We start from the raw sequence: 26,258 nt of genomic DNA on the forward strand, positions 1-26,258 counted from the left end.
GTTGTCTAACATGGTATCAAATCCATGGTTGCCAAGAGGTGCTATTGTAATTCTTGTTTCCTGTGCGTATCTTCTATCTGCTTAATTATCTAAGTAGGATGTATTTACTTCGCCAATGGGTGTTATCATTGTTAGACCACCATGTGTAATCAGGCTGTATGTGCCAAGGAGTGTTTAGTATTAATATTCATTGTTAACCCACAACATAACAGCTCAAGCTTTTATGCCAAGTGGTGGTTAAACAAATCCAACTTTACACATCAAAACCAAATCTGAAAATATAGGCACGACGCAGAAGGGGTACCTTCCTTTGTATTTCAAAAAGTAATTTGATGTTTTTCTCTGTCACAATACTGGGAGATTTGCCATGAATTGCATCTGGAATTGTAGCCAAGATAAGCTGGGAAAAAAATACAACGTTCAATTAGTTCCTTTCAACTAAATGGCCTATGCAAAAACAAGAATTGGAACAATATAACTGTTGCCAAAAATCAACACTAAAGAGGGTGGGAATTAAGGGAAGGCCCCTCCATGGATTAGTTGGGCCCCAAAAGGGACCCAGGAATCGTTAGGTATGAAAAAATAAATAAATAATTGACATCAAGGAAGGTGCAGAACTGCAGATAACTTCATGAATTGAAAAATGTAAAAGGGGGCAAGTTAGAATTTGCACATGGTGTAGACTCACTTAAGATGTACACATCCACACTTGCCCATCCAAAGAGACATGCATATATGACCAAAATTTCAGTTCAAACCAAAATCAGGAAAATCTTAAATATCATATCCAGGTAAGAATTTTGTCATAGGTTTGAAATCTGATATCAATCCAGGTTAAAAAGTAGACATATATCTTTGACTTGGGCTGAACCAACAACTGCAAGTTTAAGCTTGCGCTGATTTGAAAACATTGAAAACACTAACAGGATCGATATATACCAGTAATAATCCATCAAATCTATTCCATTTAACCTATTGCAGAAAGAAAGAAATGAATTCTAATACCTAACTTTTTTTCCTCTTAACCGTATAAAAATTTTAGTACACCTGATTTGAAGTTTAACTTACCAAAAGAAAAATCTCTTACTCTACTTTTGGATAAACAAATTTCAACTTTTATATCAAAAAAAAATTTAGAATTATACATTATTGCATGGAAAATGCAGGATGAGAAGGCAAAAATTGAATGGATGTATTTGACTATCTTTGGAGGCTGATCGCAAATAACGGGGTTGAGAGTTTCTTGGGTCCTAAGCAGCTAAGCCCCATTACAGTAATGATTATTCACTGGTTATAACTGATTTTTTTTTTTTTTGGGGGGAGGGGGGGGGGGGATTATATTTAATTAGTATGTCTTATGGGCGCTTTATTGGAGTTTAACAGTAGGTTTCATAAATCAAACATCTCTAATAAATAGTTTGTGGTAAACTTATAATAGGATAGTTTAGGTTGTTCGTTTGGAATCAAATTGGAGTAACTGAGTTTTGCCCCAGTTCTCCTTGTCATTCAATCTCTTCCATCCACGTAAACCCCCTTCTCTCTTGTTCTTCATCTTCTTCTTCCTGTCTTCTCTTTCTCTTCTACACTCCGCATCACAAAGCATGGTCTGTTTAGTGGCTCTGATCTTTTATCTCGATTGGTCAACTCAGACATACAAGTACCATTTTACCAAATGGTCTCATTATTAGCAGAAATTATAACAGGATGGTCCAGTAAGGAATGGCCTCAAATATATACATGCTGATTGAAGCACAAAATACTTTTTAAAGAGCATGAAATGCTTTATGAACCAAATTTAGCTACTTTAGCAAAGAGCAGAAAAACACATTTTCGTTTAAAAAAAGTGACAAGAAAATTTAGAAGCATAAGCACACGAAAATTGATTTGCAACACTCAAACATGGCAAGAAAAGTTAAAGTTAGTAATTAACAAGAAAAATTGACTCGGACAAGAGGGCAGATAAATCAACAAAAAAGTGCAAATAACAAAGAACCTGTTCTATCCTGTAAAAAGGGGCTAGGTGGCTGTCAAAAAACTGTTTCTCTTCTGCAGCTTTGCTTCCTGGCCCTACCCAGAGCTGAAACAGTACACATAAAAATTGAAGTGAAATTTGAACAGAACAGTAACATAGGAACAGCATTAAAATCAACAGTAAGTAAGATGGAATGCATGGAAGATACAAGCAACCATATGAGCAACTTACAGAGATATATTAAGCAAACCAATAATATTACATTGCTAGAGCCTAGTGGTCTCTGGTCAATCCACCCTTCACCCTCTACCCCAACCCCATTTTTTCCATTTGCATACATTTTGACCTAGTTAATCTCCTACTGCAAAAATATTTTTATGAAAATATCATCCATGAATTTAAATAACACAAAATATATGGATGTAATTTTTTATTCATGTTGGGAGGAGGATTAGACAAAACATTAAACTTGATGATCAAGAACTCAATAGCATTAGTAGATTTCAATACCTTGGATCTACTATGCAAATTGAAGGAGAAATTGGAGAAGATGTAATACATACAATTAAAGCACGTTGGGTGAAATGGAGAAGTGGAAGCGCTTCGGGCATGTTGTGTGATAGTAAAATACCCTTAAAATTAAAAGGAAAGTTCTATAGGACAGCTATAAGACCAGCGATGACAACATATACATCAAAATGTTGGGCAACTAAGAAACAACATATCAAAAAGTAAAAGTTGCCCGAAAGTACAATGCAAAGGTGGATGAGTAGTGTAACTTTAAAAGATAAATTAAGGAACAAGCACATTCATGGTGAGTTAGCCACAGCACCCGTAGAATTTAAGATAAGGAAGGGGCAGTTGAGTTGCATCAGTCAAGAAGAGTGAGCTAGTTACTATTAGTGGGAGGAGGGGAGGGGTAGACCTAGAATAACTTGGACTGAGATAGTGAATAAAGATTTGACAGCTGAGGATATTGCCTCAGATTATGTGAATGGCGGAAAAAGACTCATGTAGCCAACCCCACTTAGTGAGACTTAAGGCTTGGTTGTTGTTGTTGTTGTTGTTGTTATTGTTGTTGTATTGCTTTTCTCCTTAAACATTTCATATGGCTCCAGAAAAATTTTCGAGTTATCATCAGCATGGGCATATTCATCAAATTTTTCTGAACTTTCTAGCATGAAACTACTTATCAGAAATAAGAACCAAACCTTGTTCGAGCTCAGGATATTATACAGCAGGTTGAACACACTGTCTTAGCTTTCAACTTGTCAATGGCCATTTTGAGCAAGCCAGTTTCAATTTTTGGTGTTTATTCTCTCTCAGTTTGGCCCTTTGATGGTACTTAGCCCCAGGTTGACTTATACAGGATCTTTTCTTTGCTTTAAGGGATTTTGAGCCAATTTATATAAAAAATCAATGAAATTCTAAATAACCCTTGAACCCCACATACATGTGCTAGCAATTTTAATTTCAAGACTAGGAGCTCAATGGTTAATTTTTTAAAAGAATAAGAGAGAAATCATAAGATCTATGCTTTATTTTTTGAAGGAATCAAATAAGAGATTGTTGGCTTATTTTGGGTTTTTGGTGCAACAAATTAGCGGAGTAAATTCACAAACAAATATTTTCAAAGCTTGTTTTCTTCAAATTGGATGACAATGAACCCCTATATTCCAATTCTAAAATTTGTTTCCCTTAATCATGTTTCCCTCAAATCGGATTGCAAACCTGATATTTTTCTGACCATCATTTCAGTCAAGTTCTCTTTCAAAATTTCAAAAACTAGAATTCCTAAAGGCAGCCCCTTTGTTAAGAGTAAAATTTAGGGATTTCAATTCCCAAAGTGATACTTGTGTTCTCTTGACAATAAAAATCTTATCGGACAACCAAAAGGGTTAATTTTCTTTTCTTTCTATCCAATTGTAGACGCACACACATAACAATGGTAACCATTCTTTGAACAAGTGGCGACAGGGGTGCAGGATGCTTGTTGACAAATTATCTTTAAGATGATTAATTGGCCACCTTTTCTGCAGACAAATGCACTCCTGAACCCATTCTCAATTTTTACGTATACTTTAGTTTATGTTTAATTCCCAAAAAGCCTATTCTTAGGAATAGAATGGTTATATTAGAAGAATTTAATAGTTAGCGCTAAAAAAATGTGTTATTACCATAAAGCAAATAACTAAGCAAAAAATTTTACAAATCCATAACGAAGAATAGACAAGGAATAACTATTCTAAAATTTCACCATGAGAATGTCCATTCCTTTCTTATTTCATGTTGGATGGAATAACACAAATTTTTGCGCAAGTCACTTATGTATAAATCATTACATCCCTACACAATTTTCATTACATTCTCATTGTATTCCATCCTATTGCTCAGAATTGGTATTCTGTGGACCAAACTTAACCTTGTCTTTTCTTGGTGTTTCCCTTTTTTCAAAGCATAGAGTGGCAACTTTGCCTTCTTTTTCCTTTTTTGGATAAGCTGTCAACTTTGCTTCTTTCTTTGTTGGGTTTTGTCCTTCCTTTAGATTTTCAAGTTTGAGAGCACCACGCCACCTCGTCCTACTAAAGCTTCTCTTGGAAGCTAACTTGGAAAGAGGATGACAACTTTCAAGTCAAAGAGTCTTGGTTTTTCAAGAAGCATTTATTTCATTTTAAGTTCCTACACTCCACTATCATAATTCTTCCAAATTCCTAGGCACCTATTTCCTATGACAAACTATTTCTTAGGAACCTCATTACCTATGTTTTAAATGTTTTATTTTACTTTTGTATTTTCTTTAATCTCTTAAGAAGCCATGTGCAAGTCATGTGCATGCTCATGTAAGGCTATAAATATGCTATCACTTGTATGGTAAAAGGGATCTTTGCATTATCAATTAAAAGAAGCCTTTGCTTGAGCTTGTGAAGCTTGTTCCTCTCCCTGTGAGTAGTAGTGTGAGGCTACGTTCCGTCTCCCGGAGATTGGGTGGTGAGAGACCATGACAACATCAACGTCATCATCAACACCACACGCCCACTCCTCTTTCATAGCTCACAACCACAACCTTCCTCAAGCTTCATTCTTGTCTCTAGATTCCTAAGGATCAACAAAATTGTTCGTGGTGTGATCGAGTACTCATGTGCCTTGGTGTTTGTCATTCCGAACCTTTTGGTAAACTCGTTTCATTTCCTTGTTTGTGAGCATCAAAAACAGCCCCTAAAAGTACCTTGTAAGCCTTGAAACCCTACCCGAATCCTTGATAGAAAAACCTTGTTCATTCTCTATGACTCTTCCTAGATTTTCAACATGAACATGCTCGCTAGCACCGTGCTTAGGGATATTTGATTTGTATGCTAGGACTTGTTATCTAAGACTTCTAATATAACATCTTTTAAAGTGAACTTGATTACTTGAATGAAATGATCAACTAAGGGCTTTTAAACCAAATCATGTATGTTTTCAAAATCTCAACTTGTGATCATTAGAATATGTTTGTGATGTTCATGCTTTGGTTAGTTCAATTATTCCCATGGATTGTGATATTGTGTGTGTGCTACAAAGAGGGTCAACCGTAGGACTAGGGCTGCTTAGAACTGTCCTACATCAATAACTCTCCCTTTCTTCCCAAAAGATATGCCCATTAAGCATGGAAACAAACTAACAACCACTTCCAAAGCAGAACATGGGCATCACAAGGGACATGTTTATAACCATCCAAATAGATCCAAAGCAGTGCATGGGCATTGCATAGGACATGTTTATAACCAACCAAATTGATCTTATGCAGTCTCAGAGGGATAAAAATATTTTTGATAGCCATAAACATGTTACTGATTCAACAATCTTGGCACTGTCTTGACAAATTTATGGCTACTTTCCTTACATGCATTTTACAAACTATTGAGTTTGCCACAATTGGAACCTAATCAAATTGATCTTGACCATGTTAATTGTTATAATACTATAACTAATTGAAGTCAGTCTGCCATATATATCCTAAGGATCTATTAAGGTTTGATATTAAGTGGCTGTTTAACATGGTATGGTGTGAGAGCTATCATAGTCTCAAGGTCATGTCTTTGAGGTAGAAGGCATGGTCAAATCACATAAATCCACAACTTATGAACACACAGACACACACACACACTGACACACACAAGACTTGAACCAGAGAAGCAAATTTAAGCACAACATAAAATGGTTGGCAACCACAATGAGGCAATAAATACAGTGGTAAACAAAGTGAAATAAGCTAGTTCCATATACAACGCTCCATGCATTCTTGGCAAAAGCTATGTAAATAGCGACCCATACCTTCTCAGGCCGTGTCTCCACCTTGAAATGGATCAGACCTAAACAAAGTAGAAGAACTAAAGCCAAAGATGAAAACAACACAAGGGTTGGATGTCTAGCAACCATTGTTCCATATTTCCTGAATATAGATATGTATCCAAAATGTTAAAAACCATTCTGTATGAACTAATGTAAGAAAAAGGCACAGAAAATGACCTGTAGAAATTTGACATGTATCCTTGCACAATTGAAAGTTGAACCCCACTTCTAACTTGAGGAGCATCCTCAAACTTCTGATAATCACAAATTCAGTAAACATTTAAAATAGATTCGGCTTACAATTAATGAACATACAGCAACATACTTTGTTCAAAAAATGAAAATTAAGAATATGGAAAATAAAGTGCTATTAGATGGCAAGTTAAAATAAATAAATAAATATATAAAGCATCCTAAAAAGCCTTAAGAAAAAGAAATCTGTGTCCATATAACAAAATGATGGAAGAATAAAATATAAAAATCTGTCGGAAGTTTGGTATTCCATGAGTGACATTAACTCTATTCTTCTACAAAATTTATCGACTAACACTTCTACAGAAACTATTCACAAAAATGACCAGTCACGTAACAAAACAATCATTGGCAGACCAACAAATACAGAGGGCAGAATATATACAGACATACAACTATACAAGAAAATAAAATTTCTAAAGAAAATGTGCACTAAATTTGTGAGAAAAGGTTGGGATTGTGTGCAGAAGACCACTTTCAGTTTGCATTAGTATAGGGGAATGAACATACTCTTTGTTTAGGGCAATTGGGCAATTACGAATATTTTGGAATTTGAGTGGAGCAGAGGAGAATTAACCAAATTCTTTTGGGACCATAGTGTGGGAAATTTATGCACTCTCTTTTTATTTTGGGGGGCAGGGCAAGAAGGGGTGTTAATTTTTGAATTTACAAAAGTATCCAATTTTTTTTCAAATTTATAGCAGGAGCTGGCTTCTCTTTGGGTCTGCCACTGAACTATACAATTTAATTCAATTCAACAAAGTCATACATGTCTCACAGAATAATTCTAATTAACTACTGTGCAGGAACAATTGTTAAGCATAATATTCAAGGGAAGAGGCGTCAAATTAGCATGCACCTGCACAGGGATGTTCTCATCTTTATGCCTGTTCATGGAATGGAGTGCACTACCATCCATGGAACGGAACAATGGCTTTCTTCTAGAAGCAGGGTTCCTTTCTCTTGTACGATGAAACAAACCCCACCCAAAAAACAAAGAAACCAATATAATATAGAGGATTGCTAAGGCAAATTCAATACATTTTGCCTGCAGTAGCAAACAAAAGAACCAAATCAGCAAGAGGGCATATAAAACCTGAAGGCGCAGAATGTAAAATTTAATGCATGTTAATGAGGCTGGATAAATTTACATATCTTAAACAAGTGAACTAAAGCTCCAACCAAAAAATTGAAACTATTCTGCAGGCCATTCTCTCTTACCTTGAGAGACCCAATTCTCACTGAACATGAACCCTTTTTGTTGGGGGAAGGAGGCAGCGAATTAGAACAGACAGGAGATGAAGGACAATCACCACATGAACAGCCCAGTGATGTGTCACCGCAGGAATAAGTAGATACATTCATAGGTTTCATTCCAGATGACTCAGTAGCAGTTGACAGGAAATTAATGGCAAATGGTGAACCTGGCATATTAAGGCCAGCTCGTCTACCAATAAAAGAAAACCAGTCTGCCACAAGACAATCAAAACATAAGTGCATATGGAGAAAAATATATGGTGTTCAGTTTCCAATTAGTACTTAGTTAGCCAAGAATTTTAGCACAACCCTATCACTGATGGTAGTCATAATCCTATGGGGGGAGGCACAAAGAGTGCACAGATGATACTCATTCACTGGCAAAAAAATAAGAAAAACCCATCTTCACAGACTTTCATGTCCTTATAAATCAAATACACCATTCACCACTTTTATTGAGAAATGAAGCCTGAAAAAACGCCATAGATGGCAGATGGGAAAAACTGAAAACTTGAATAGGGAAGTAGGAGTGCATGAATAAGGTAGCAGGAAATGGTTATCTGTCAATTGTATTGTGATTTAGCATGGAAAAAGTTATTCAGATGATGAGCAGATATGAATATGGATGCTGTTTGGGAAAAAGCAGATATGAATATGGATGCTGTTTGGGAAAAAGGCATTCTTAATTGAATATCATATAGCAAAGTCGATATCTTATTGGCTATTGCAATAATTTCCTGACACAACTTCTAATGTGGATCAATCACTACATGTGCATACATGCACTCAGAGAGAGAGAGAGAGAGAGCAACCTTCAACAGTAATTTCATTGTTATCAAATACCTTTGAAATTTTGAGCACCGGCACCAATAAATTCTAGGGCTCGACTATTCATGGTACCAAACTTTACATCCTTGCAGGAGTTATATAACCCTTCACCAAAAGCATCAGATACAAAAAAATCAATCCCGTTCACAGTCATGTTATTGTTGATCTGACAAAAAAGGAAGAAAATGTAAGATTCCAGTATAATTTTCGCAGTCCTTTCCAATGTACACAACTATGGTCTATTTGTATGAAATGAGACATCTCATAAAAGAAAAAATTTATTGAACCGACTATTCATATGGAAACTAATACTACTAGATAATAGAAAAACTAAGATTATTATTAGCCAGCAATTTCAAATTTGCATCTGACCAATAAGAACATGCATCTCACACTTGAAACTGCCAGAGAACAAGATAGAAAACTACAAGATAATACAAGAACTGACATCAAACAGTTCGAAGTTCAATTCAAAGAAGAACATGGCAAATGATAAGCAATGTAACGATGGCAAGGAAGGAGTTTTGTAAATCCAACTTTTGTTACTAACCAAAATACATGCATGATTCAAACGGAATAAATTGGAAGTTGTTGTACAGTTTATTCTTTCTAAAATATTAATCAATGAAAAGCAAAATTGCATGACAAAAGTACAGAGAGTAACCACTTATCAACACACACACACGAAAAAAAAAGCATAGGTTCAGTCTTCAAACAAAAAAGAGTATACTGTGTAATTAACAGACAGAAAACCAAGCTTTGGAAAATAGCTTTATAATATGGCCAGAATTACTGACCTTGGAAATAGAAGTCACATTGATGAATAAACTTTGATTTGGCGAGCAGGAAAGCTCACAAAACAAATTCAAGAAGTTCCTCAAGCAAGCAGGACATCCTACAAGTAAAGGAATTGCCTGCAAGATACATAACTTGAAATAAAAACATTGGCTCGTGGAAGGGGAAACGCATAAAAGGGCATGCACACCAAACAGCTACATGAAGTTGCACAGCCCAAACTGAACAGAACTCACAACTAGCCAAGAGAAACAAAATCATGGTCTCAAATATTAAGTTCTTACTTGCTGGACTTGGGCCCGTAGAGTGTCAAATTGAGCCTCTGTACAACAAACATTGCCAGTGATTGTTGGACACAAACTTTGGACCTTTGAAGAAAGCAGCTCGTCTGGCTGATAAGCATAATAAATTTAATCATCTGATAATCACAATCAACATTAAAATAAAAGTATGAAGAAGCAATATAGTTTTCTATCCATGCTTATGAAAATAGGACGCAATTCAAGAGACCGCATGCAGTGTCTTTTCCCAAACAACAATAAATATAGTAAAAATAAAGCAGTAAAAAAAAGAAAAAAATATAGAGTTTCGAACTCTAAAAATATAATATAAATAAAATAACAAAAACAGTAATGATGTGCAAGATGAGCTTCATCAAAACCATATCCTAGTATCAATACCATTGATCTTTGGTTTGAACAGCATTAGGTCTTCAGATATACCTTCACAGATGGAGAACCATAGGGGCAGTTCACTACTTTTCCATCACTGCGTGCTCCACATATACCATACATTGCACAATATTCTACAGAGTGCCTTTCCCTATCCAGAACAAACAATTCAGGTGATTCCTCAAATTTATAAAAGATATTAGAAAGGCATGATTTCTTTTTCATAAATTTGGCTAAAAGCATTATAGCCAAATGTTTTCCCAGCAATTTAGATTTGTACCGTAAAGAGAGCATTAAGAGTCAAAAAATTAAGATGCATCTTTGCACAATTAAATCAATGAAATACACGATACAAACCATTCCATATGAAGTTAGGATTGGCAAACCAAAACTAGGTTTTCTCCTTGATGACACACACATACAAGAAACAGCATGTGAATGATAAAAGCATTCACTCAACAGTGACAAACCTATGTAGCAGTTGCAGGCTTCGCAATTAGGACCACCACATAAGTTCTGCCATCAGCAAAAGAATGGGCAACAACAACCAAACAGCAAGCTAAGGGATTGTTTGGTATCATTTCTGTTTTATATCTTCCGTTTTTGTTGCATTAAAGAGAACAAACAAATGGCAACAATGTGTTTGCATTTGTCGCTAGTTTTCAATTTCCATTGTCATTTTTCAATTGCTGTCGCAAAAACTAAAAACCATATTTCATTGTTTTCAGTTGTTGTAACAACTATTGCCTACAGTACTAGAATTCACTTTTGTGGATAAAATGATTTTTGTACACCATTTTTTGATGAAAAAGTAAAATATGTTTGCTATGTAAATTTAAAATAAAAATAAAATAAATATATCCATAAACTCTCTTTAAAATTTTGAAAAATAATAAATTCATCCAAAAAAATACTTTCACCATTCTCAGCATTCATGTGCAATCGGATAGTCACTAAAAAGTGCTTTAAAAATATAATGATTAAGTTAAATTATTATAATTATTTTTCATTATAATATTTCTACTCTGTATTCTTTTGCATTTTCATTATTAACATCACACTTTTTCTAATTATTAATTAAACCAACAACAAAAATGAACATGCACTCAATTTGATTTTTAATTTATACTATTTTTGGGAATATTAGCCAAATTAGTCACTTTAAATTTCTAATTTTGTTATTAATAGCTTCTCTTTTTGGTTTTCATTTTCATAATTTTTTTATAGTGATACCAAACGACTCCTAAACAACCTAAACAAAAAGCCTATGCATATAAACCTAAACAGTGCTTAATACATATATATCCAAAACAACAAAATTAAATTATTAAACAGTAGTGAGGAAAATAATTCTTGAAAAACAGAAAAGTTTACATGACTGACCAATATTTTTGAACATAGGAAAGGCCGCATATCCCACTTTTTAAAATAATATTAATAATTATCAATATTATCAAAAATTAAAATTTTTCCTGATTTTCTATTGTGTAAATCCCATTATTCGTCACTTTTATATCATTTTGACCCCTTTGAAATTCTGGCTGCATCCCTACTTTTTACTTTTTCTAATACATATTAAATTGTTGGTACACAAAGAAAGAAGCCTCACCGAGATGTAACATTAGACATCAAAAGAAACCGTGTATTGGGCCTCTCTGCACTCTCTATAGATACAGTAAATAAGCCCTGCACATATGAATCCAAATTCAGTAGAATTAACTTAAAAGTTACATCAAATTCAAATTCGACCTACAAATAGTGCAGTTTAAAATGAAAACTGCAGTAAAGTAGAACAAGCTGCTCCTCAGATAAAATTAACCAAAAACAAAACCAGCAAACAAAATGGCATACTAATTTAAAATGAAAAGCACTAGTGTGTACACAAATTTTATCATAATGAGTTACAAGCCGTGTTAAAATGCCAAAATCAACAGTAACTTCCAATTCTTGAAGAAATATATAACTCCAATGAAAGCAAGAAAAAAATAATTTTAAAAAATGAGGTTTTAGGCAAGATCGTGATGGCAGAATCATTTGAAAAAGAAGATTCAGATGAATAAATGCTTAAGAAATAGAGAGCATGTTCCCATCAAGACAATACTTGAATTTGCAAATCGCATCATTTGTAATTCTCATTTTTGGTTAAATCTAATGCTTGGAATGCAAAGAAATAGTGTTAGGATTATAATTCTAAAAGAGGTACAATTCATGGAAGTCACAAATCCAACCAGAAAAGGGTCAAAATTGATGAGAATTTGCAAAAATTAAGAATAAAATGTAATTAGTATTTACAATTTATAAAAACATTGTAATTTGTGAGAATCGAGAATAATATATCTTTATTATTTGAAATAAGGGATAAGATAGGAAAATGATTAAACACTTCTTCTTTTTTTCGTTTGTAATACTAAGAAAAATAATTCAATAGAATTGTAAATTCTATACATTCCGAGTAACGTCATTAGATTTCGAAAAGAATTTAATTGAGTTCAATGTGAATTGAATTACATTTAAATATGATTCCAAGCATAATGCAAAAGAGGTTAGAAAAGAAAAAAAAAATGAAGGAAAAACAAGACGAAGAAATATGAGCAAGAACCTATATCAATTCACTTGCGCCCCGCAAGGACGAAAAAAAATGATAAATATCTAAAAGGATTCTGGTTCTCTTTTTTTCCCCTGTTTTTAGCTAATGGCTTCGAACCATTCCAAATCGAACAAGAAGAACGAAGTTGCGAGAAACAAGGAATTTGTAAAAATTATTGCTACGCAAGACAGTGATGGCAAAATCACTTCAAAAAAGAAACTTCAGATACTCAGAAATTAAGAAGAGCGAGTTCCTGTTCACGGACAAGAGCCTGATGCAACCCACTTGCACTTTGTGAGGACCAATAAACAAATAATGAGCAAATATCTAAAATGCTTTACACAGCTTATCGTTCTTGAACCACTCCAAATCCAGCTAAAACAGCCATGTCACCAGAAACCGACGCTGTTTCCACCGAGATTGTGAAGACAAACCAGTTCAAGAATAAAATTCAGATGAGGATGTAACGAGAGAAACCAAAAGTTGAGAATCAAACAGCAGATTATTGCCTGTAAATACAGAATCGCCGACACAAACCCTAGACGGAGCCCCCATTTTCCGCCGAAGAAACCCATGGCTGCCGCTGCGCGCGCGGGAGCGAGTGAGTAAAGCTTGTATCGGAGACTATAAAAAAAAGCAGTTGCCGTTTTCGAGACAGAGGATGGTCAAAAGATCTATTTATACTCCACGAGTAAAGAGTCGCCGAGGTTTCGACGCTCTGGCACTTCACATTTGGGAGCTCCATTTTACATCAGGAGATTGTCTAGTTTATTTACGTAAATGCCCTTACCTGAGTCAGGACGAAGGAGCAAAATTTGTAGCATGGAAACTTCATATTCGTAATTTTAAATTTTTAAATTATATAAATTTGGATTAAAAAATAATATGAATTTATTTTTTTTTAAATTATACTACAAATTTAAATTCATCTCTCTTTTATTCAGATACATAGAAAAAAATTACCCTATATTTGGATAGTCTTTGACTTTAAATTTGTATTGAATTTGAATAATATATAATACAAAATTTTATTAAAATTTATCTAAATACATTCAAATTCAAATTTCAAATTCAAATTCATATTTTGTATTACTCTATTTTCTTTCTTTTCTACTTATTTTCATAAAATTATTGAATAAATTTTTCATTTAATTTTATGTGTATGAATAAACATATTAAAAAAAAAAACTTTCTTTCGTAGTATGGGAATATACGATATTTTAAATAAATAAAAGTAAAATAAATTATAAGAGTTAAATAAAACCCTTTTTTTATTATTAAATAAATAAATATAGTGTATTTATTCCACATTTTCATCAATGTGTTATTAAAGCTTTAATAAAAACTACACGCTTGATAAATATTGCATAATTTGACAAGCAAATTAATTGCATATTTTTTTAAAATTATTGTAAAGTGATCAATTTAATTATTTACTATTTAGTCACAAGTTACAATCAATACATTTTGAAAGTACACACTATTTATTGAGAGATTAATTACTCAAACGTTTGTAATATATAACATTTATTCTCTATTTTAATAGGGATTATTGTGAAATTTTCCTCCACCATACTTTAGTAGTCTTCTCTAGTAGCATACAAGTGGTATAATATTTGTTTTATGAGATTTCAGGTTTTTATTTTTTACATTCTCTTGTTTTAAAAAAATGAAAAAAAATATTATTTTAGGAAAATATTATACTAGTACTTCCAGAGTTACTATTGAATTTCATTCTCATAGCATAGGGGTGGCAAATCGGGTTAACGAGCCGGGTTCAGGTGGGTCATAAACAGGTCGAGGTTAAATGGGTTCAAGTTCGGGTTGACCCGTTTATTAGTAGGTCACTACTATTAACCTAAACCCACCTGTTTAATAAATGGGTTATAAACGGGTCACTCGTTTAGAAAAATATAATTTATTTATTTAAAATTTTGTAAAAATTTCATATAAAATGAATTAAAAAAAAAAAACACACTTCATTTTTTTTATTAATATATATATATAAAAAGAACATAAAAGATTAGGGAGTGAGGGAGAGGCTTCTATAGCTTTGCCGAATTGAGGGAGAGGCTTCTCCATGACTCCTTAGGGAGATATGTACAAAATTGCAGGTAGCGAGCAACTCATCCCAAAACGTGGAGTTGATGCTACAAGAGAGCCACACCGATGACTCGGGCAACTTTGTGGCCTTTACCAACATCGACGTCAATGCCATCCAGCTTACCATGAGTGGCAACGACCCCTCCTCCTTGTCGGCTTCGTCATAGTTCTAGTGGTCCCCAACTTTCGCCCCAGCATCGTTGACGGCCCAACACCTCCCTTCGCCAATAGACTAGAACAAAAAAAGTTAAGAAATATGTTGTATTTGTGTGGCTTTTATACTTTGTGGGGTTTGTTGATGCTAAAATTGTAACGCTCCGACCCTTAATATGGTCCCACGGTATTACTATACATACATATCCTATGAAAATCTTGAAAACATACATATCTACCCGCCCTAAACAGGGACATATGGATATTTCATAATGATCTATACTCACATGTATTGCGGAAAACATAAACATTCATATGGATTCTAATACACATACCAGGGTATCTAAATGTTCCTTACCTATATTCAATCGTTCATAAAACATAAACTATATTACATTCCCAAAATCTGAACAGGCTAACAACTCAATACTCATACAATAACTTACACTAACTAACAGCAATACTTCACTCAAAAGGCCCTACTATCAACTAAACTAACACCCAGCAGGACCTAAAAAAAGGTTGTATAATTGGGATGAGACACTTCTCAGTAAGGTGGAAGATATTACATTAATGTGTGACGGTACAGATTTGAAAAATAGTTACATATATATAGCATATTTTCAATACTGAAATATATATAACCCAGCATCATTATAAGTGAGAGTTTCTGATGTTAGGGTAGGGTACAGGGCATACACTATACGATCCCTCCGCCCAGTACTCATACCCGTGACTCTACCCAGTAAAGCTTTTAAATTATATATATATATATATATATATATATATATATATATATATATATATATATATGCATATTTAGAACACTGTCCAGCTCAAAACTATTATAACTATGCCAATAACTCCCCGTGGCAAGGGTTATGCGATAAGAAAACACTGATCGAGCCTTGTACGTACAGGCATCGTCAGGCATCATAACATACTGCAGTCCAACTTGGCCATCACCACCCTAATTTCTTTTGACCAGTGGCCCTTTTTACCAAGCCTACTACTAGGTACCCACGCTGAACAATAACTATGTGTGGTTGCATTGTACCTCTGTTTTGGCAACGGTACCGAGCCTACATAATATACTATCGAGACAAGTTGCGGTCTCAGTATCATATATATAATTTACATTAAAACATAATAACCTGTGTAATTCCAATATTTTCACAATCTCATTCATACATACATTCATTCGAACTGTGGTAAAAATTGGCTCGTAACCTCTCGGTTTTACCCTTTTTTCATACTTGGCACGGTATCTAACTGGCACATGTTTTGTGCAATTTATGATAACTACTTGGAACCTTAGTCCACATAGTTCATATACATGCATCTCAAATTAGTATAGATTCAATTCATATCATACGTCACACTTATTTGATAAACTACACATTTCATATAAACGGATTCGTAAAATATCATTTCTGCTACGATATAAGAGTTTCAAGCATCTCCTACTTTAGTTCTAATGCAAATAAAGGAGTTTAAGAAATTTGGAGATCATATGCCAAAAACCCTATTTTTTCAAAAACCGTAAAATTGTGAAAACCGTAAGAATCAGCATTTATACCTGGTAAAACTTTGCAAATAAGCAGTCAATAAGTTCATATAAACGTAAGCTACATATTTTGTGATTTCGTTTTCTAAAAAAAAATAATGATGTAAACAAATCTCCTTACCTTAACCTTGAATCTAAAACACGAGCTTATTGATCCAAAACTACAGCATGAACTCCTCAAAACCTAAAAACTAAAGAACAATACTTCAATATTATTCAATCTCTTACAGATCTACCGAAACGAAAACGAATTCCGATCCTTACCTTGCTTTTAGGGAAGATCCCGAAAATCTTCAAAATGACGATCTGATCCGCTATAACTGTAGAGTTTCTCCTTATGATCCGCACAAAAACCTCCGATCGTTGAAACAGATGACGAACGGTGAAGATTCGTAGAGAGAGAGAGAACTCGCCTGTTCTAGAGAGAGTGAGAGAGAGCTTTTGGGTTTTCTTACCTTTTAAGCAATCAAAAATGAAATTTATAGAACTTTTGATCAAGTCAATTTCATCGACAAAGTGGCGCCTTCGTCAATGAACCGTATTCAGATATTTTCTTGGTTCGCTCGGTATTTTTTCATCAATGACGCTCTTAATTTTGACGACGAATAATTGAATGGACTTCGTCGACGAATATACTGCCTTCGTCGACAGACCCTGCTGTAATTCCCTTTTTGATGTAGGACAGGAATGGACGACCTATGTCCTACGATTCAACCCTCACACAAGCACATACACTTAAACACTTTAACTTAAAAATTTAATTATCCAAACATAAACACAATAAATCATGCTTTATTTCACATGTTCAAGGATTTTAAAAAGGTGTATGACTTGTCTAGAAATTAAGTCTTAATTGGTTATTTCACAAAGGAATCAAGTTATATGCTAAAAAGTTGTTATTTCAAATATTTAAGAATAAAAGTTCAATATTAGCAAATTAATATTCATACAATTGATTTTAACTAGTAAGTGCCAATATTGCAATCTATGGATCAAATGGGTTATTCAAAGATGTAGCAAAGAATTCAAACACAAGTACTGAAGTTACCAAGGGATTGATTTGGATGACTTGACGTTGTTCCACACGTAGTTAGGTCACATTGTAGGTCCTTCGTACAAGATTTGAATCACAAGATGAACACAGTAATGAAGTGTAGATGATGATCGTCGTGTGGGTGTATGAAGGTGCTAACCGTGTGGTGTCGATGGGGGACGTGAGAGTATTAGATGGAGGAGGGGTTGATGGAGTCGTTGGATAGTTTAGTGGTCTCTCACCACTTGATCTCCAAAGAGAACGCCGTAGTCTCACACTACTCACTCACAAAGAGAGGGGCAAGCTTTACAAGTTGAAGTAAAGAAATGTTTCTTCTATATTCAACTTCAACTTTATATCTTGTTCTTACAATAAGAAGATTATTTATAGGCATTGTTTAGGAGACAAAAACATTAAACACTCAACAACTCTCAATAACTATTAACCTAACACAATTATAATACTTACTAAAAAATAAGGAACTCTAACTCATAAGCACACAAGTCAAGCTTAGTTGTCTTGCATTGTTACAATTCAAATTTGAAATTTAAACATATTCCAAAAGGAAGGCCAAAATTGTGGGGCTCAGAAGCTGTGTGGGGCCCACATGGGTTTTGAGTTTGACTTTGCTTCAATACTTTACTTGGATCTTCAAGTACCTAATAATCAAGAGATAACATATCCACGAAAAATATAAATTAACACAATAACAAAGTCTTCACATCAAAAAGTCTTCCATCAAATAAGTAGAAAATCTTCAATTGATCACATGTATTCTTATAAAACAGATATAAACAATAGTGGACATCTGGAGGTCGTCCATGTGTCACCATGTCAGTAAAGGAGTGGACATCGGGAGGTCGTTCATGTGTCATCATATCAATAAAAGGGATATAAACAATAATGGACATCTGGAGGCCGTTCACGTGTCACCATGTCAGCAAAAGAGTGGACATCGGGAGGTCGTCCATGTGTCATCATATCAGTAAAAGGAATACATAAGGCATGTTGATCCCCATCACTTTTTACCCTTTTCTTATTTATTTTCCTTATTTACGAGTTCAGGTCTCTTCAAATTATATATGAGATATGGATGACAGAAGGTCTACAATGAGTTGTATTTTTACCCTTGTAGGAGGACCTATATGTTAGAGATCCATTGTTCAATCTCCGTGACATTTTTCACAGTAAGTATTTGGAGGGAGGCCTCTGAGGGGTTGATAAATATGTCTTTGTGAACATATTGTGAAAATAGAGAGATCATTATATCTTTGTATTGTGTAACTTTTATTTTCATAGTGAAACCTTTGCCGAATTTTTCCCGTGAATGTAGGCATTGCCGAACCACGTATATTTGTGTGTTGATTTTTGTTCTTTTCACATATTTAGAGTGTTTGAATTATACTTTAGTGCTTCATTGCTTGTTGCGTTCATAATTTCCGCTGTGCAATCTCATACTCGTTATTGCAACAAAATCAAAAATTAATTTCACTTGACAATAGATTATATCCCATCACTATTTTGAAAAAGTGGACATGGTATTCATTTGTGCCAATGTTTTTTTACCTCATGTTTAGAAGTTTAAGATTACACATTAAATATGAATAAAATTCAACACAAAAACGTAATGAAATTCATCTGAATTTGCTACTCCGATGTCTATTGAGATATTAGATTTTGAATTGTATTGAATTTGAATAAAATGTACAATAAAATTAAATTAAAACTTGTCTAAATCTACCCAAAACTTAATTCAATGTTTAAAATTCATATTTTCAAACACTAACTAAATCCACATATGAATCCGAAAGTTAATCTTATCACATACAACCTTACATTCCATCTGTACGTTCACATAGACAAAAAAATAATAATATCATATAAATTTTATCGTATGTAATTAATATATATTTTTCTTGTTGCCGGATCCAAACAAACTTGAAATTTTGGATTTTAATTTTAAATTTATGTGAATTTATATAAAATAAAATAAAAATTACATTAAATTTCATTCAAAGCCTCGCAAACTCATGACCTAAAATGTATGCAGGCAAACAGAATTTCATATTCTACATATTTATTTAGTTATTTACAATTTGCCAGCGATAGAATCTTGGATATGTGATAGGCGAATCTCACCTAGGCATAAGTGTGAATCCGTGTGCAGTTTTTTATATTTTTATTTGTTTATTTTTTTAGGAAGGGTATTTAAGTAATTTGGAAAGCGGCTGTGGCGTGCACCCAATAACGTGTAGCGTCATGTGAAACGACAGGTTTCATTTCACGTGGAAGGTATGATGGATGATCCTCCGTCCCGACACACAGAATTTTTTAATTCTTCATTTGACTATTTTAGGCCGCGAGTACTGAGTAGCAAGCATATTTATGTGCAGTCTAGTCGTATACTGTGAGGTTATTTTGGTAATTACAAATGCATTTCTTGTTTTTGATCCGATGAAAGTTCACATTGGTGTATCACACAATAAGAAATAATGCAGGAAAATGCTTACACTTTATTTGGGAGGGGCATTAAGATATGAATTTGTGTGAAATTGAACTAAGTATAATATATTATTATATTAATTTTTATTAAAATTTATTTAAATTTATTTATTTTTTTAGTTGTACATTCGATTCAATGAATATCGTCCCGTCTATTTTTAGATAAATAAAAAATTAAAAAAAATGTCTTGAATGTTGGATTGTCTTGTTGAGAAATAAGAAATAAAATTTGATGAAAAGGATAAATGAGCAAATGGGATTTTTTTTAATATCTATTTTTTAAGATATTTAATGAATTAATCATGTCTTTTTTATTTATTTTTAAAAAATTAACTTAATAATATCTTATTATAAATTAATATTCATCATACTTGAAATAAATTTATTAACCTTATATTCGGAAAAGCATTGAGTTTGGATTTGTATTTGATTTAAATAAGATGTAATATAAAATTATATTAAAATTTATTAAAATTAACTTAAGTTTAAATTTAATGTCTGAAATTCATACTCATAAATATTGTCAAAAACGTTTGTTAAGAAGCATCCTAGTAGTTAAAGTATAAAACTTTTATACTATAAATCTTAAATTTTAATATTAAAACAGAGCCGAAAGAAGTAAGTGTGGGGAAAATAAATGACTAAGCACTATTTTAAGAGAAAAAAATAAAAATATCTTCTTTGAATTGATTTATTAATATGAAATATTTATTTTTGAAAAAAAATGGGAAGAGATATTAAATGTATGATTTGTTTCATTGAATTATGTAGTTCAAGTTTAATGTACAGAACAAAACAAAACAAGTATTTAATATTTTAAAGATATAATTAAGTCAATAATTTAATCAATTATCAAAGTATAACTATTGGACTCAAGATATAATTAATTCAATTGTTTAGTCATTGTCAAAGTAGAATTATTGGACACATAAATCATTTTGGATTTTATCAAAGTGGGACTCATAATATCCTTGTCAAACTATTAAGGTTTGGAGATGGGTCATTAAGTGTTACTAGAAGTTTGAGTCATCTTCATTTCTTGAAAAAATATATATATTTTTTATTTTATAAAAAATTACTAAAATACTATCTTCCCTTTTATTTTTTAAAATTCACATATTTAAGAAATTTGAAATATATATATATATATATATTTAATTTTTTGGGTGAAAGACATTAATCATCTCAAAGATTTGATAAAAACACATAAACTTTCTATAAGATTTCAAATTTTTTAAAAATTATCCCTTGAAGTTTCAAAATTTTCACAACTTTACCTACAATTTAGGAAAAATATATAAAATTATTTTTTATATTTGACAGAAGTTTGAAGGGGAGTTTAAGCACAATGGTCAAATTGTCGTCATGTGACCTGCAGGTCAGAGGTTCGAGGTGTGAAAACAATCTCTTATAAAAATGTAAAGTAAGATGACGTACTATAGACCCATTGTGGTCCGTCCCTTTTTAAGACCCCGCATATGCAAGAGCTTTGTGGGGTGTCCTTTATAAAGAGATCAATTTTTTTGTGCATTTTTAATATACAATTTAATTCAGTTAACGACAATTATTGAACAAGTCAAACCAAAAATCAAAATTTTAATATAAAATATTGAAAACTCTGAATTAAAATCATATAGAAAAATAGTTAACCAATTTTTTTGATTTAATTTGATTTAATTTTGCAATTTGATTATTTTTTTAAAAATTTTTTTACCTACCTCTATTGTACACAACTATAAAAAAAAATTTCAAAATAAAACATATTTTTCATTGAGTTACATGACTCCTATTAATAACTTAGTGTTTCTCGTAGGGTAGAATGGAATTAATTGAAGTTGGAATAAAATAAAATTTATACATTAAATTTGCAAAATTATTGAGCTAAATCAATCCAATGCACTTCATTCCATTCTTCCACCCAAACAAATTATAGATTGAATATATTTAAGAGAAGGCAATTAATAACAATTATTAATTAGCTAATTACTAAATAAATGTATATAGTGGTTCAAAAATTTGAACCCTAATTTAAAACAAAATAAAAAACTTGTTTATGTGTAAATGATACAATTAGGTCAGCAATTTCTATAACTTTTTTCACGTTAAGTCACAAAAAGGGATATTTTAAAATTTTAATAAAAATAGAATTGTTAAAAATGAAATAAATTTTTTTTTCAAAGTTAATTAACCCTAAAAGGTTTGTATACAAATGCAAAAGGAAAAAACTAAAAGATATTATGATGTTTTTGATATGTAATTAGATATGCTGGTTGGACACTTGTCGCTCAAGGAGAGTGTGAAAACGTGTCCAAATATGGTAATGTTAAGATGGCCAACCACCCCACCAAGTTTTCCCCAAACTCCATTTAATGGGATTAATCAAAAAGTTGTCAACCCCCACTCTTAAGTGGAGTAAATGTTGAACCACCGGCCTAATGCTTTGATGCCATGTTGCCATTCCAATATTCACCTTAATGTGCATTTAAGTAAGTGTTGATTATAAAAAAAATTATACTAATTTATATATGTAATGTTCTTTTTTTCCCGAATATGATAGATACCTAAAAAGCCCTTTAATACTTCACAAATCCATTGAGATAACGGTTCACTTTTCCATTACTCTTTAATTAAAGGATATGGTTTAATCTCGATTTGAAAGTTGTACTCTCCTAACTCAAATCCTAACATTTGATCAATTGTCTTGAGGTTATTAATCGAGCACCTATGGGAAACAATAGGGTATGTGTTAATTGTTGTTTGTTTGTAAGAGGGATAAATCCTAGCTATACTAATATTTTTAAAAAAAAAAAATTATGCTAATTCATATATGTAATGTTTTTTTTTTTTTTTCCAATAAGATAGATACCTAAAAAACCCTTTAATACTTCACAAATCCATTGAGATAACGGTTCACTTTTCCATTACTATTTAATTAAATGATATGGTTTAATCTCGATTAAAAAGTTGTATTTTCATAACTCGTACCCTAACATTTTATCAATAGTATTGGGTTTATTAACTGAGCAGCTATAGGGAAACAAGAGGATATGCGTTAATTGTTGTTTGTTTGCAAGAGGGATAAGTCCTAGCTATGCTTATATTTGAAAAAAGAAAAAAAAAAAGATAAGAGAGCAGCACGATCGTACATTTACTTTCAAGATTTCAAGTGCTAAATCTTATCATCATATATGTCCACTTAAATACATATTTGATTCGTGTAAAAAAATAAAACCCAAAACATTCAAGTAATCTGTTCATCTTGAAAACTATTGTAATGCTACCTTACAAATGAAGGATGGGGTCCTCTATTAGTTGTGTAATATAATCATGTGCCTTCAATGTTAGAGGCATCTCGAGATGAAATTAGTTCTTTTGAGAGTTGGTGAGAATAAGGACACCTGCATTGTATAATTGGGTATATTTGTTTTTGCATTGTATGTTTCATATGAAAGTTATCAATATTGACCCATGTTAATTTACAAGTACAATTGAATTGTAGGAGGGGGACATGTTATTTATTTTTATTTTTTTACCTTTTTTTTTTTATTTCAATAGTACAAAGTAACTAGATTGTGTTATAACTTTTGATAGTCATTATGGGAAATCACGAGAGGAATCAACCAACTTTATAGTTTATGTGTCACATTCTTTACTTCTTTTTTTTTTATAGTAAAAGAGGGCGGCACTTCCATTTATTTTTAATATACCCTTACTTTTTGCGGAGGAATACCGTGGTTACAAGTTAAAACAAACCAACCAAACTAGGACAAACAAACCTAAACATAACTAACAAATGAGATAAAAACATAAAAACAACCAGCATCAAAAATGAAATACACCAAGCGAAACTCTAGAGTTGAATTAACGATGAACGGAAACGAGACCCCACCTATCCATCCGAATGATACCTTTCAGATAACGTGGTAGAAGGTGTTGTTCTTTGTAAATTATATTGTTTCCAATTTCTCATTCTTTAGTAAGTAAATCATCCGCACTATTGCCTTCCCTATATTGATGCATCACAATGACATTCACTCCTTCTAACTCTACTACGAGCTCCTCCCAAAATTCTCAAAGATACCACAAAGTACATCTACCTTTCCAAAGCCAAACAACTACAATTCGCAAGTTACTTTCAATAATCACATTAACATAATGCAAACGTTTGCACAAACGAATTCCTTCCCTGATTGCTTTTAATTTTGCACTATTATTCGTACAATTGTCAAAATAACTTGAAAAAATCGCTTTTACCATGTCATGACAATCCCGAATAATTCCTCCACCTCCCGAAGTACCCAAATTGTCCCTACAACTCCCATCACAATTAAGTTTTATCCACCCTACTGGAGGATTAACCCACGAAATAATTTTTCCAGGCCTGTCGCAAACTCGCCGATGCTTAATTTGAAACTCATTTAAAATCTTAATGTTCAACTTCTTCAATTTTTGAAAGGAATTGGTGTTCTCAGCAATAAAACTAACCCAGAATCGAACACTTCTCCACATCTGATATGCACTTTGATAAACTCATTCCATTCTCGCTTTACATCTTTGATTCCAGAAGCACCATGTAATCAAACATGGAATCAACCCGATTAAAATACCTTTAGTAGACGATTTTTTAGCATAGTGGAACCAATTTGCCATTTTATTTTTCCAAGGAAGAGATTGTTGGAAAGGAATCCCTAACGCCAGACTAGCCCGACGCCAAACTTCTAAAGTCATCTCACCTAAAGAGAGGATATGATCAATGTTTTCCAGACTTCTCTAAATGCAGCAATCACAAGCCGAAGTAATCGATATTCCTTTGACTTGAATTCTATCATCTACAGCCAGAAATCTAAACCAGGCTCTCCATAAACACATTGAGATTCTTCTAGGCAATAAAGAATGCCAAAACCAGTCATTCCATAAAAAATTATCACCTCTGCTCCTCACTGCCTCCCAAGCCATTTTTGTAGAAAAATTACCGTCTAGGGCAGGCTTCCAGACAAAAATATCCTGCCCACTTTTACCCGTCGGCACCTAGTGCAAAATTTCCATTTTATCAACACCAACCAACTCTCGTACTAAATCAGAGTTCCAATTATTTTTTAGTCAGCAATCCTTAATACATAATTTCTTGTTCAAAATATCTTCAGTGCTCTCAGATAACGGGCCTGATGACAGCCACCTGTCAAACCAAAAAGAAGAGTTCCCACCTCTCACCAAAATTTTAACATTATCCATAACTTCTAGAATGGTGGCCATAATTGATTTCCAAAACCGAGAGTTATTTGGTCTCCCATTCCTTATTAATAAATGATCATTTTTGCAATATTTAACCTTGAAAAAACCTGCCCACAGATTGTTAGAAGTGAGCAATCTGAAGGCAAATTTCATGAGAAGATATTTCTGAACTTCCTCAAGATCTCTCAGACCCAAACCTCCTTCTGAGGTAGGTTTACAAATTTTTCCCCCAGAGCACCAATGAATCTTCCTTTTATCTTTCACCTCTTCCCATGAAAAATTAGAAAGAAGAGAGTTAATGCGAGAATATGTGACCTGCAAAACCTTAATAACAGACATCAAATGAATAGGCATGTTAGACAACACATGTCTTAATAAAATCAATCTTCCACCTTGCGAGAGCAACTTAGATTTCCACCCTACAATTTTCTTTCTAATCTTCTCCACAAAAGGCTCCAATGTGCTAGAAGACAATTTTCCATACACCAAAGGCGCACCTAAATATGTAACTGGAAATTTACCTTCTATGAAACCTGCGATTCTCAATAAACCATGCTTCTGAGTGGGAGTGATGTATTTTGAAAGGAATAACGCTGACTTAGTCTTACTGATTTTTTGACCCGACCACTTCTCATACCTTTTCAAAGCGTAAACTAAATTTCTAATAGACCTCTTCCCACCATTCACAAAAATAAGAATATCATCTATATATAACAAATGTGAAGCCAATGGGGTCCCAATCGGATGATCAAATTTACCAATCCGACCAGTCTCATAGTTTTTCCTAAGCAACCTTGTCAAAACCTCCTCCATTATGATGAATAAATAAGGAGAGAGTGAATCCCCTTGCCGCAAGCCTCTCGTAGATTGAAAAAACACTTTAAAAGTTCCATTCATCAAAACAGAAAATCATGGGGACTCCACACAATTTTTATGAGCTTGCAAAACCTCTCAGAGAATCCAAAAACCTTAAG

At 33.0% G+C, this 26,258-nt stretch overlaps 1 protein-coding gene across 2 annotated transcripts in view; it reads right to left on the reverse strand.

The window, feature by feature from the left end:
* The window catches only part of LOC131162209 (uncharacterized), a 32,452-nt gene extending 19,046 nt beyond the window's left edge, over positions 1 to 13,406 (reverse strand). The window contains exons 1-12 of one of the 2 annotated variants that reach the window (XM_058118438.1): positions 13,204 to 13,406; positions 11,717 to 11,793; positions 10,159 to 10,258; positions 9,721 to 9,828; positions 9,439 to 9,555; positions 8,657 to 8,807; positions 7,778 to 8,025; positions 7,416 to 7,604; positions 6,482 to 6,558; positions 6,287 to 6,404; positions 1,994 to 2,077; positions 305 to 400 (exon numbers count right to left, since the gene is read on the reverse strand). In XM_058118438.1, the coding sequence (XP_057974421.1) occupies positions 305 to 400; positions 1,994 to 2,077; positions 6,287 to 6,404; positions 6,482 to 6,558; positions 7,416 to 7,604; positions 7,778 to 8,025; positions 8,657 to 8,807; positions 9,439 to 9,555; positions 9,721 to 9,828; positions 10,159 to 10,258; positions 11,717 to 11,793; positions 13,204 to 13,269 (1,431 nt within the window). In that variant the 5' untranslated portion in view covers positions 13,270 to 13,406. The remainder of the gene's footprint in view (positions 1 to 304; positions 401 to 1,993; positions 2,078 to 6,286; positions 6,405 to 6,481; positions 6,559 to 7,415; positions 7,605 to 7,777; positions 8,026 to 8,656; positions 8,808 to 9,438; positions 9,556 to 9,720; positions 9,829 to 10,158; positions 10,259 to 11,716; positions 11,794 to 13,203) is intronic. The other variant, XM_058118439.1, reaches the window with a different exon arrangement.
* Between the last annotated feature and the right edge of the window lie 12,852 nt (positions 13,407 to 26,258).

This window comes from Malania oleifera, chromosome 8, assembly GCF_029873635.1.
Source record: "Malania oleifera isolate guangnan ecotype guangnan chromosome 8, ASM2987363v1, whole genome shotgun sequence".
Lineage (NCBI taxonomy): Eukaryota > Viridiplantae > Streptophyta > Magnoliopsida > Santalales > Ximeniaceae > Malania > Malania oleifera.